Source organism: Marmota monax, unplaced genomic scaffold, assembly GCF_021218885.2.
Source record: "Marmota monax isolate L192 unplaced genomic scaffold, Marmota_monax_Labrador192_F-V1.1 WCK01_AAM20220418_F8-fsc00146, whole genome shotgun sequence".
Classification (NCBI taxonomy): Eukaryota; Metazoa; Chordata; class Mammalia; order Rodentia; family Sciuridae; genus Marmota; species Marmota monax.
In genome coordinates this window covers 1,857,264-1,871,158 of record NW_026694096.1, presented here as the reverse complement: position 1 = coordinate 1,871,158, position 13,895 = coordinate 1,857,264, and the positions used below count along the sequence as shown (strand labels likewise).

Here is a 13,895-nt window from a genome sequence, read left to right as displayed (position 1 = left end):
CTGAGCTGCTGGGATTACAGGCATGTGCCACCATGTCCGGCCGTTGTATAGTATTATTAAAGTAATACACTGAATTGAGGAGAGAACTTATTTCAGGATGAAATTGGAATTTCTTCCCTGGTTCAACTGGGATTTTTGAAAACTGACACAACTAATCACTCCTCATTTGAAACATTCAAATATGTATTTTCTATATATTTTGTTGCTGCAGTAACTTGTTGATACTAAGTTATAATAGTGATGCCAATTGCCTTATCATATAGATGTTACAGAAAATAGTGCATTGAGGCTAACCAGGGGAATGGTTAAGAGATTAATTGGTTAAGAGTAGGAGCTCTGGCTTCAGACAACCGGAGCTTAAATCTCAACTCTACCACAGTTAGCTGAGGGATTCTTTTTGCAAATTCCTTTTGAAACTCAATTAGGCATTGTGAGATGTGGTGTGTAGGGGGCACTCAATAAGTATGAGTCACTGTTTTATGGCTGTGCATCTACTCTTATCTTTGTAAATTTCCTTCAGTTGCAGAGAAGCTGGTACACATGAAAGATGAAAAGAATCTCGAGACTAATAGCTTCCTAGCAGACACACATAAAATCTGTTCTCCCAGGCCCTCCCTCCTCTGTAGTGAATAGAGGAGCCCCGCACAGGGAGAGCCATCTCAGGCAAACAGGTCACCTTTTCTTCCTCCATGAACATGTCCACACAAAGAGATTCCGGGGATCAGCTCATATAAACCATGAGCAAAGAAGAGAGATTCTTGTGGTTTGGTTCCCAGGAGAATCACCTTTGTCTAAATGGCCCCCATCTGGAATAGACTGAAGAGCCAAATAACGTGGGACTGGCATTAATCTCTTTACAAAGGAAGGGCATAGGAGGCAGAGAAAAGAAGTTCTCAAAAGAACAAGTGCCCATAGAACAGATGAGCAAGGAGGAAATTTAATAAAAAGAAAAAGGAAAGATAAACCTTTATATGGTAAATAAATTAAAACCTACATTATTGTTTGATTTATTTGATTTAATTATGATTCTTAGGGATTCAAGGCTGATTAAAATCATCTCCTAATCTTGTTTCATAAAATGTGCTTAATGCTATTATTTTTTTTTAAATCATCTATTTACTGATACCTCTGGCTTCGTTCTATTTATTTACTGGCCAAATCTCATTACGAACACAGAAATTCTCTTCTACCTTCTGTGATTGTATTTAATATAGCTTAAATTGACTTAGAGGCCTCTAATTGGTTTGGAAATAATTTTATTAACAGGACCTTGTATTATGAAGTCAGTTATGGCAATGTGATTTTCTTTGTCTTCCATGTGACCTTATCTGGCTCATTTTGGGACAATAGCCTAGTATCACTTGTTTTCATGGGGCCTGGTAGTGCCAGAAGTTCATTCTCTATAAAAGGACCTTATAACTCTAGTTCAGAAATTGCTGTGGACTGAAGAGATGGAAAGTATAATAGTAGACAAAGTCAGATAACAGTTTTAAATATTGGTCCTCCTCATTAGTTGTAAACCTTAGGGTGAGTTACTTTCTCACTTGGCGTACTGATTGCCTCTTTTTAAAATGGATGTCATGATATTTATTTCACAGATGGTTGAGCATGTGCAGCACACCAGTAATGTGGTAGGAGTCAGTAAATGTTTATCACACACCCCACTACCCAAACCTACTTAAAGAAGTTAATTTACAGTGATTTGTGCTCTGCTGTTCCTACTTCCAGTTTTTGATTAGTTATAAAAAAACTCACCAGCATGCATAATCATTTTTAAAACCACTACTTTGGGTGGGTATGAAGGTTCATTTAGGTGAGACAATTGATGTTTATGAAACACCCAGTGTTTGGGACACTATGGGGATCAGGAGGAGGTACTAACAGTATATAACGATAGGGTATTATACCTGGGATAAAATGAGTTAGTGACATATTTAAAATGGTTTGAATAGTGTCTGGGTCATAGTAGTCAAGAATATTGTTTTTTGTTATTGATGTCCCTGTTATTACTATAAGACTTTTAATCAGTGCTTAATTCATTGTGATGAGCACTCCAATAAAGATTTTTTAAAAAATTACTAAGAAGGGGGAGCATATGTGGGGATTGGGGATATAAAAGATTGCACTGAGAAGACTGCACTCAATTGAAACTTAAATGATGAGGAGAAGGGTTTTCTGGAAAGAAGGAAAATGCAAAGCTCAGATGGAATGACAAGAAGTTTGGGAGAGTTGAGATGAAAGATTCTAAAATCTAGGGTATTTTTTTGTGTGAAAGAATTTATACACATAAGCTTATACATAATCATTTGTACACATAAGTTTCTTTGTTCATTTTTACTCAACAACCGAGTAACCTCTATATGCTAGGCATTGAGACCCAAACATCGACAGGATATTCCTGGTCCTCCTAAAGATTATAGGCAGCATACACAAAAGAGGAAGCACAATCCTAAGTAAGAAGAACTATGAGAAGGACAGCTGAGCACTAAAGAAACATATGTGATTATTTCTATTTGAGAGAAGGGGCAGGAATTCAGGATTCCAGGTGTCTATGTTAAATTTTTTTTTCTCATGCTGGGGATCAAACAGGGTCTGTGGGCACTAGGCAACTGCTCTTCCACTGAGCTGCATCCCCAGCTTTGTGTTAATTTTTATAACATTGAATTATTATACTTCAAAGCAAATTGATAAAAATGATATATTTTTTCTATTTTAGCAGCTATTTATTTTTATTATTTTATTGTAATTAATAATAAATTATTTCATAAATTAATTCTTGGATTTACATAATAAATTATTTTAAATTTACTATTTTATTACTATATTATATACTTAAATTATAATATTTATAATATAACTCTTTCATATTGATTACTTATTTATATTAATATTTATTAGTTATTTTAAATTATGAAAGATTTTAGAAAACAATTTTAATATTGAATAACGATTTGTAGTGAGGGCATTGAAATAAATGCTACATATAATATATATTTAATCTTCATGTCAAAATACTTTAACACACTAAAATCAATTATTCTGACAGTAATTTCATATTAATATTTATATTATATATTAAAACAAAATTTGTATATATGTTTTAATTTTTATATTTAAAGATACATTTAGAAAGGCAGCAGAATACAACAGACACTAGTATGGCAATATGTAAATCAATGGATGTGTAACTGATGTGATTCTGCAATCTGTATATGGGGTAAAAATGGGAGCTCATAACCCACTTGAATCAAATTGTGAAATATGATATATCAAGAACTATGTAATGTTTTGAACAGCCAACAATAAAAAATTAAAAAAAAATAATAAAAAAAAAATAAAAAAAAAATAAATAAAGATACATTTAGTTACTTTTTCATAAAAGAGTGACATTTTAAGAGGGAGATAACACCTCAAAAGTAACTAACATTCAAAAATCATGTTAATGAAAAAGAACATGAAATATTTTATATGATAGATTTTTACTTGAAAGCACACTTAAACAAAATTCTCATGATTTTAACTCTAAGTGCTCAGAAAGAAGCTTTTGCTTGTTCTATGTCCTGTAATAGAAAATGTCATTGATTTCATAACTTACTATTTCATCAAAAAGTTATGAGATCACCACAAATAATCTTTTAAGTAGCAAATAGTGAGGATGGTGTCCTTACTTTCTCTTTAAACATTTTTTTTCAGAATAACTTGCTTTATCACAAATTTAGGCCTTTGTTTCTTTTTTTAATCGTACTATGTGAATAACAAAAAGGTACAAATATCACATGTAGTCGATTTGCCTGGCATTTTACTTAATACTGTGACATGTATTTAAAAAGTGGGGAGAAAGACTGGATTCAATCCTCCAATTCATCAGATAGAATATGCCTTACACAGCTATAGTAAATATAAAGACAGTGTTGAATATGATGAGATTAGTGGTTTTTTTTAAAACTGGATTTAGCAGACTGTACTGATTATCTTATTTCTTCATTTGGAAGGATGGCAGAGCACAAGGGAAAGTGCTATGTTCCTGAAAGCTGTCCTTGCATCTGGAAAGACTGGGAGTATCTCTCAGGAGAAGTGATTGCTACACCTTGTTACACCTGGTAATGAGATCCATTAATTTCACAAAAACTTTCCTAAGCAATTGTATGACTTTCAATTATGTTGTTGAATTTACTTGATGTATAAATTAAGCCTGAGGAAATAAGGTTTTAAAGGCATTCAGGAGTTTGGTGGAGAGCTACTATCTACAAGGGCACCACACCATTGTTTTTACGTGTTTGTTCAACCTAGAAGAAAAGTGAGAAATATGACAATTTGAAAATTTAATAGGAAAAAGTATCTTGAGTGTATAAGAAAATGCTAAATGTTCCAAAGAGATCATATTTAATGGTAGCTTTTCTGTTTGGAAATAAATGAAAATAATACCATAAAAGAAAACTTGAAATATAATTTCCTTAAAATAGAGACAAAGATTCTAAACTCATGTCAAGTATTCAATTGACTTAAATACAGGAGATGGTGTTTTGCTTTTTTGGTTCACTATCAGACTTATGTTCAAAGACCTATGTTCAGTTTTCATTTCATTAATTGTTTTCCATGTGACCCAGGCACAACTATAGACTTGATTTTTCTGTCTAACAATATATTTAAATGAGGGGATAAACATATGCCTAAGTTGTCAATGTAGTAGGTGTTATGAGAATGAGTTGGCAGTATTTCTATGAGTTATTGGCTCAGTGAATGCTCTTGCCTACACACCATCCTATTTTTTTGTGCCACTTGAAAAACACCAATTTGAGCCAATTTCTTAGTAAGGTAACTTGTGTTATTTTTTAATAGTGTTTGTCGACGAGGAATGTTCAATTGCACATATTATCCTTGCCCAGCTGTGTGTACAATCTATGGGGACCGGCATTATCATTCTTTTGATGGACTGGAATATGACTACATCAGTGATTGCCAGGTATTTTTGATAAAGGTAAGTCACAGTTACTCATTTTTACTTGAACTAGCATGAGGATAATATTAAAAAAAAAAAAAAGGGACAAACTTGACTCAGAAAAAACCCGGTGGTTGAGGTTCAGAGATGTAACTTGTAGATTTGGAATACATCAACCTGTAGATATGGTTAAGATTGTAGGGGTAGATGAGTACATCAGACATTAGGAGAAAAGGGTAGATAACTAAGAAAACAAACTAATCTGTGACATATAAATTCATGTATCATTAATAAAACTTATGAAAGTCACAGCAATTTTAAGCAAATTTCCTGAACTCATTTTTAAGTTTTACTATTTGTAGGTGGTAGGCTAGTTCTTTAGCTTTCTGTGCCTCTGTTTCCTAATTTATAAAATGAGGATAATAATTTTATGTGGCTCCAAAGTTAATTCTGAGAATTAAATAACATATGTGAGGTACTGGGTTTGATCCTCAGCACCACATAAAAATAAATAAATAAAATAAAAGTATTGTGTCCATCTACAACTAAAAAAATTTTTAAAAAATATGTCATAAATGTGTAAAATGCTTAGATAGTGCTTGATATATAATGATGATCTATAAATATGAACCATTCTTCTTATTATTAACTTGGTTTGATGAATATAAATATGATATGTTAAACCATACACTGGATTATGTATTTTTTGTGATGATAATGAGAGATTATTCGTAATTCTAGAAATGCTACTTTGAAGATATACTTTGGTAAGTTTTAGTCTTTAGATATCTGATAAAATCCTTAAAGTCTCTCACACATGTAATATATTTGGATTACTTGTATACCTAAATTTTATTTAGATATCATTGATGCCAGAACTAAATTTCTAAATGAAAAATGTAAGCTTTAGAAAGGAGCCACATAAGAATACACTAAATGACATTTTTCTCTCCAGCAAAATAAAATGCAATTAATGCATATTTTTTTTTCTGGGTATGGCTTTTATGTTATTAGAGGTGTGTGTGTGATCCTTCATCAAGAAAGTAGACTACATCCCTGTATCAAGAAAGTAGACTGTTATTTTCATTTTGTATTAGTTACATTAAAAATAAAAAAGAACAGTAAAATCTATACTTTCTAAATGGAAGCAAAGCTTTTGGATATATTTTAAGCTATTGAATTTCCCTATTAGTACTTATCTCCTTTAGGAATGATTTTAAGTTTCTTTTAGAAAAAAATTCTGGGAATGAATTTGATAGTCATACAGAGAGGATGGTAAGTACTTTCCTGTGGGTTTTGTGTGTGTATATACGTGTGTTGTTTTGATTATTTTTGAAGCATGAGGAAGGCGAAATAACAAATATGCATTCTATTCTATCTTTATTTGTGTTCTTCAAATAAGCCACATTTTAGCAAGCAATTCCATTTTAAAATCTTCTCATTCCTCAAAATGTAGATAGATCATAAACTCTAAAACTTGAAAAGATACTTAATAGTTTATAGATTTGCATGCATACACAGATTTCTCCTCAAAAACTTTCAGATTGACTTTGTATCTAATTCTCATTTTCTTTAATATATACGTGCCTTTGCCTCTCCTTTAGGTTACTTCTGCTTTTGAGTTTCTGGGTGTGTGCTCTTTGAGTCTTTTAATATCCTTTTTGGTTTCCTCTCTGACTTTTGTTGCCTTTTCTTCTTGCATAAGCCCCCATGACGGAGTTGGCTCCCTCAGGGTAAAGACCAAGTCTTTAGTAACCGTTATTTCACAAGGAAGGAACACCCGGCTGGGGTATTGAATGTCGATGGAACTAACTGTGTATTCTTGGCTCTCTGCCCTTTCATCCTAATGCCTGGCGTGTTTGTCCACTCCTACCATCTTAGCCATACCTGCAGGCTGATGCGTTCCAAGTCAACAAGTCACAGCTCTGGCCCTCAACCGCAAGGCTGTCTTTCTGACTCAGATTTACAATAATACATCTTTCTATTCTATAAATCTTTCCACTACTCATCCTGTCACCATGTCATTGCTTACTAAGAACCTTAGTGACGTCCAGTGAGCTGCCTCACAATCAGGATGCCTTTGCCGGTCCTTTAGAAGTCTCCATTAGCCCCCTCTCTTCTCTATGTCTTTTCTCAGGGGATTCTCTGTATGTGAATTCCTCTTCTCCCTCAAAGAGATGTTTCCAGCTCACAGTCCAGTCCTATTCTTACTGTTCATAATAAATTATAATTATACTAGCAATTTGTTATTATCCATGGGAAATTTCACTAAAATTAATAAAGCCAGAGTCAGGCCCCGAAATGTTTCAGGACAAATTAACCAAAACATACTTGGTAAGTTAAAAAACACTTCCTTTGGTCATGAAACATGGTTACTGCTTATCAAAGACAAAGTTGCCAATGCAACTTCATTTTCACAGTCTTAAAATATGATTATGGCAAATTGAACCCCACAGTGCTTGAGTTATTTTCTGCCTTAATTTTTCTTTGGTGGCATTTTGGTTTTGCGTACTCCAAATGCCAAGAGCTGTTATGAAGGAGCCTTTCTTCCTCTGGCAGAATCAGTATTTCCTTTGAGAAGCCAGCACCTTTCATTAACTCTGCCTTAGTGTCAGGAGTCACCACTGTGAATGGTGGATTTAATTCTTTCTTCCTCCTCAGCCAGCTCTCTTTCCTTTTTGTGTGTTGATGAAAAATTCCAGGCTTTATCTTTTTTTTTAATTTTAAAAAATTTGTTCTAATTAGTTATACATGACAGCAGAATGCATTTCAATTCATTGTATATAAGTGGAGCACAACTTTTCATTTCTCTGGTTGTACATGATGTAGAGTCACATGACTAGTGCAATCATACAGGTAACTAAGGTAATGATGTCTGTCTTATTCTGCCATAATTCTTACCCACCCCTCCCTTTGCTCAATCCAAAGTTCCTCCATTCTTCTCATACCCCACACACCCCCCATTATGGATCAGTATCTACTTATCAGAGAAAACATTTGGCCTTTATCTTTGTTACTTATAACACCTTTTTGTCTTGTGAAACTGGTCTTTTATTTCTTTGGGCCCTAATTATCAAATTCATAAGTATTTTCCTTTTATTTTCCAATGGACTCTTAAAAAGTTAATATTTAATTTTATTTTAAAAACATATTGTTATTTGACCTCACATTTGAAGAGATGTTTTCAAATAGTGATTGTGCAAAAAACATTTCAAGTAGGTTTTTTCTTATCTCTGAATTGTGTGTTTTTAAATGTAACCAAGGTCAGGGACAGACCACTTACCCTAATTTCAAAAATGCATATTCTCTGACCTTTTATTATTGTGGAGGTAGTTTGCTTTTGATTATAAATAGCACATAGAATAGAGCAAATTATTTTTTAATGTCTTGAAACAAATTTAGGAAAAAGGTCATAACTATTTCTTGAAGTAAGATATGGTTTAAGAGAAAAAAAAAGATGAGAGAACCCTCCATCAAGTCCCCCAAACACCAGCATCTTGAGCTATGCTATGAACTCAAAGAAAAAGGTACTCGGTGACTTCAGTAGAAATGGGCAGCAATTATTTATTCCAGCTCCCAGATTTCAGAGCCAAATGCTTCTTCTATGAAATCTATGACAAGCCCCCTGCACAGCTAGGTTTTATGCCATTTGTTCTAGATGAAGTTTTTCAGTTTTCTCTTCAAGTTATACTTCAAATATTCATTGCTCTCCTGAAGCCTCTAAAATCTTTCCTAATTTCATCACTTTCAAATTTGGATACATTGAATAGTTATTACACAGTATTTCTTTAGTGTTTGCTATAGGCTGGGCCCTAAACTGAGAAGTGGAGGAACAGTGATGAGTGAAAATAGATGTGGCCTTCCCTTATTTGAACCTCAGGTTGGTGGGGGAGAATTGTTTTTCATTTAATTACAAAATTCATGTAAAATCATTACTGTAAAAGTGAATAATTACCTAAATGCAAAAACAAAATTCAATGAAATTTTTAAAATTTCTTCTTCTTTTTATCTTGAAGTCTCTGTTTCCTTGCCTTCTCCAATGTAAATTTGCTGATTCTAGTCCTTTGTCTCTGATTCCCTCAGTCTTCTCTGGTGGCTCCTTTCTCTATTTCTTAAAACAATAGGTCTCACAGGTTCCATCTTTCCACATTTTTGTTCTCCACAAAGCCCTCAGTTGCTTGGGATCTCATAAGAACTTGAAGACTCCAGACACAGTGGTGCACACTTGTAATCCCCACAGCTGAGGAGCTGAGGCAGGAGGATGGCCAAGTTCAAAGCCATCCTCAGCAATTTAGTGAGGCCCCTAAGTAACGCAGTGAGACCCTGTCTCCAAAAATGAAAAAGGGCTGGGGAGGAGTTGGGGTTGTGGCTCAGTGGTAGAGCGCTTACCTAGCATGTGTGAGGCACTGGGTTTGATTCTCAGCACCGCATATAAATAAAGATCCATTGACAACTAAAAAATATTAAAAAAAAAATAGGGCTGGGGATATGGCTCAGTGGGTAAGTGCGCATAGTACCAACCAACCAACCAAACAAACAAAACCTTGAAGTTTTAGACCCTGTTTTATTTACTTATTTGTCCTTAGACTACTCTATCAGCAGAGGCTTCTTTTGGGGGTAGTTATCCTTAAAGGCGGTTGGGTTATGAGAGGTACAGAGATGGATGTGGAGTATGATAATATACCACCTTGAGAGGTGCTGACAGCTCAAGTTTTGAAATCATTTGGAGGAATATTCTCTATTAAAGTTTTCAGAAAAAAGAGAACAAAGAGTTTTGAGGAACCCATGTAACACATTGATATTGACCTTTTCCCTTCACTTTGTAATCATTACTTACTGTTACCTAGCAACTTGGTGGCATTATTTCCAAACCTAATATTAACTTGAAATAAATTAGAAATGGAAATTTTAAAAACATGACTCTTAGGCATTTCTATTCTTTCAAATTTCTGTCAGTAGAACATGCTATTGTAAGGCAGACCCTATAATATAGATTATTTCTTGACATCCCTGATTTAATATAAAGAATGAAGCTAACATTAAAAAAACTTTAATTAATAGCAATAGAAGGGTAATGACAATGGAAAGCCTTTTAGCCAGTTTTTCTCATTCTTCCATCTAAATAACTCTTCTCGAGAAAGAACAAATCAAAACCCCGAATTATATATTTTTCTTCTTTGAAAATAATTCATAAAAGCATAAATATGTGGCATTTTTTAGTAGTACAATGTCATATCATCTTAATGACCCTTATTATTTTGCTTTTCAAAATTTTGGCAAATGCTTTGCAAAAGAATTATCAAAGAAGATGCAAATGCTCTCAGCATCTATCAAAGAAAAATGGGCCACATAAAGACATATTAATTACTCTGTCAGCACCATTCATTAAAAACCTTTTCTCTAGGCACTATGCTGCAGTGATACTAATCAGTCAGGATGGATTTTGCCAAACTAAAAGATATATTGCTTTCATATTCATATTGCTAGTGATGTGAACAACCAAGTGTGGAGAATTTACATGAAGACCTATAAAAGTTTCCAAACCTTTTTTCTCACCATGAAGTTAGACACTGACTTACCTGTCTCACAATGAAGCCTCAGGAAATGTTTGTGGGCCTTTGAAACTTGGACATTGAGTCCGAAGGGAAATGTCACATTCCTTTCTTTCCTTTTGATGAAATTCTCCCATGAGTTAGCGAAATGATTTCTACAAGGCAGTAGTTTTTAACTTTTAGGGGTATCAGGACTGCTTTGGAAATTGGACAAAAACCATGAACTTTCTTCTGAGAAAACTAAATATATGGGTTAGTTAGTGAATATGTTAATTAGCTGGATTTAATTATTTCATATTGTATACATATATTATTTCATCACATTTTACCCAGGTATATGTAATTATAATTTTCTAATTGAAAATTAAAAATTGAAAAAATACATAAGGATGTGTAATATATGTAGTATAATTTTTATAATAAATTTCTAAGGTCTGCCAAACCTAAGAAGCCCATTCATAAAGGTGGACTTTAGAAACTCTGACCTATAGAAAGGATCTAAATAGACCTTAGATTTAGAGTGTGTAAGGCTAAGTGATGTTCTTTGAAACTTATAATCCCCTAGAAAGGTAGCCTAAAGCTTACTTTTCTCTTCAACAATTGCTAGACCTTTCCTAATTTCTTTACTAGAAATATAAAAGTGAGACAAAAAGATTAGGGATTTAAATTCTGCCTTTTAGTTTTTAAGAGACATTGAACAATCAGTTAATCCCTTTTAACCTCAGTTTCCTGATATGTAAAATGGAGATAATATTACATTCAAAAAGTATCATAAGAGGGGCTGGGGATGTGGCTCTAGTGGTAGCGCGCTCGCCTGGCATGCGTGCAGCCCGGGTTTGATCCTCAGCACCACATACAAACAAAGATGTTATGTCCGCCGAGAACTAAAAAAATAAAAAATAAATAAATATTAAAATTCTCTCTCTCTCTCTTTTAAAAAAAAGTATCATAAGAATTAAATAAGGTATAATACATAACACTCAAAGCAAACTCTCAAATAATATGCATTATTTTATTTATTAACTGATTCCAAGGATTTTGTATCTATTTTAATTTGTAGTCAATAATCATTCAGCCTGAAAACTCCCTAAAACCAAGCCTTCTGCTTTATTTTACATATTGTTTAAAATGAAAATATTTAAGATTTTCCTAACTGCCTCATTGTCTTGTTGAATATTTACTGATAAAAAAAAATGACAGTTGTTGATAAACTTGAGCTATAGTGACTAGATGTAAAGGAAGCTTTGCTAGAATAAATGTTAACAGAGGCCTTAGAGGTAAGTGTTTAGGATTGAGCTCCTTTTCCATAAATTTTTTCACATTGTTAGATACAAATAATTTTTATTTTTATTTTAAAAGCAAATTGTTTTTCAATTCCAATGCAATATATTATAAATCTTGTTCTTCTTTAATATAGTTTATACAATAGCTGAAGTTATATATTGTGTGTATTTATATTAATGAAATGTTTTTGACATTACAGAGCACGGATGATTCAGATATATCTGTCATTGCCCAGAACAAGAAATGCTTTGACAACAATATTGTTTGTTCTAAAAGTGTTTTGATTTCAGTTGGGGACACTGAAATTTACTTGAACGATACTCCTTACAAACAGGTTAGTGAACTATTTCTCTCAGGATCATTTTAACTTGCCCTAAGGATACTTAAAATAGAGAAGAAATAATTTAGGGTACTTCTTTCTCTAAGTGGTTATGAGATCAAGACTTTATTTGGTAATTTTGTGTGTGTGTGTGTGTGTGTCTTCATAAATCACACACGCCTTGTCTTTTCTGTTTATACTCTACTTTTTTTATTATACAATTCTTTCCCCATGTCTTCCTTCCCTAGCCATCAACACCTATTACCTGGATTCCTTCAAAAGCCTACAAACTGGACTCCTGGTATCCACTCTTAGTTCCTCCTCTCTAACCCAGCCTCACACACTGCATCCAAAGTGGTTTTTCTAAAACAGAAATGTTTATTCATTCCCACATTCTAAAAATTGAAGCTTTTCATCAATTCTCCACATGCTCTAGGTTCTTTGACTCATTTCTGGTTATTCATGAAATGCCATTGCTTCCACTTGGATCTGTCTTTCCAATTAACTTACTCTGGTGCAATATGTCTTCATATCTGCAGGGAGCTCCTCCTCACTCTTGTTAGATTATGCATCACGGTTAATGAAACTTTTTGTTTCCCCAGTTGTCTATGAGCTATGCGAGTACTGGTGTCACTGTCTCTATCATGTATTCTTTTTTCCTTGGAGCCTGCCTGGATTAAAAGAATGAAAGTTTCCTTCATTCCCTCACTTTTTCATTCACTCATTCTTTCATAATGTCTACTATATTCCCAAACCTGTGCTAAGTAATGAGGCTACAACAGTGAGAAGATGCTCTTATAAAGACAGTTTGACACATTTTTGAAGTGGTAATTACAGATTTGTTAACTTTCAACTTCCAATTTTCACCCGAATGCAGGTGTTGATGAATTTCCTTTATATAGGTCCTGAAGAATGACATAAGATTAAGAAGAGTCATAAAAATAGTTTGACCCTAATAAATCTCCTGCTAATATTTTTTTCTTGAACATCAAAAGTGAAAATAAGTACCATTTATTTTATGGACTGCTCATTTAGGAAAAAGAAAAAAACCCTCATTTAAAAATATAAATGCACAATTCTAATTTAATCAAATATATAGAATATAAGTATCTTATTAATTTAGTCAAGCTGTACTTTATTATCTTTAAATGGCAATTCTTTTTTGAAAATATTTTTTGTTAGTTTTTGATGGACCTTTATTTTATTTATTTATTTACTTGCAGTGCTGAGAATCAAACTCAGTGCCTCACACATGCTAGGCAAGCGCTCTACCACTGAGCCACACCCCAACCCTCAAATTGTACTTTAAATGTTTTAGTTATTTAGGTTTCTATCTTATCTTTCTAACATTGGTAGAGTTTGTTTAAATGGCTATAATTCTCATTTGGAGTGAAGGTCTATATTTTAGGCAACTCATAATACCTTATTCTTCTAAAAAGGAGCACTATCTAGTAATCTGAAAAGTTCGGAGTACAGCAAACACTTTTGACCTAAAAGAATTTTTCTTAAAATAAATTATGTTACCTAATGAAATGAAGCATTTCATCACTAAAGGCAAATAGAAAAGATGTGCTTTTGTATGGAGATAACTGATTTAAAACCAACCTGTAGGGGGAAGACAATACATTCCAAGACAAATAGAATAATATAAAGGTACTGAAAGATGCAATGAAAACAATAAAAATAGGTTTTATGGCAAAGAATGACTTGGAGGCAGAGCCAGTTACACAAAGTATTGGTTTTAGTGCAAAATGAAAATGTGAGGACCTTTGCTCAACACAGAAAAAAATTTTGTTTTATG

At 33.2% G+C, this 13,895-nt stretch overlaps 1 protein-coding gene across 2 annotated transcripts in view; it reads left to right on the top strand.

Moving 5' to 3' along the window:
• The window catches only part of Otogl (otogelin like), a 123,711-nt gene that overhangs the window by 49,752 nt on the left and 60,064 nt on the right, over positions 1-13,895 (top strand). Inside the window, exons 24-26 of one of the 2 annotated variants that reach the window (XM_046465090.2) lie at positions 3,993-4,100; positions 4,840-4,978; positions 11,975-12,109. In XM_046465090.2, the coding sequence (XP_046321046.1) occupies positions 3,993-4,100; positions 4,840-4,978; positions 11,975-12,109 (382 nt within the window). The remainder of the gene's footprint in view (positions 1-3,992; positions 4,101-4,839; positions 4,979-11,974; positions 12,110-13,895) is intronic. The other variant, XM_046465091.2, reaches the window with a different exon arrangement.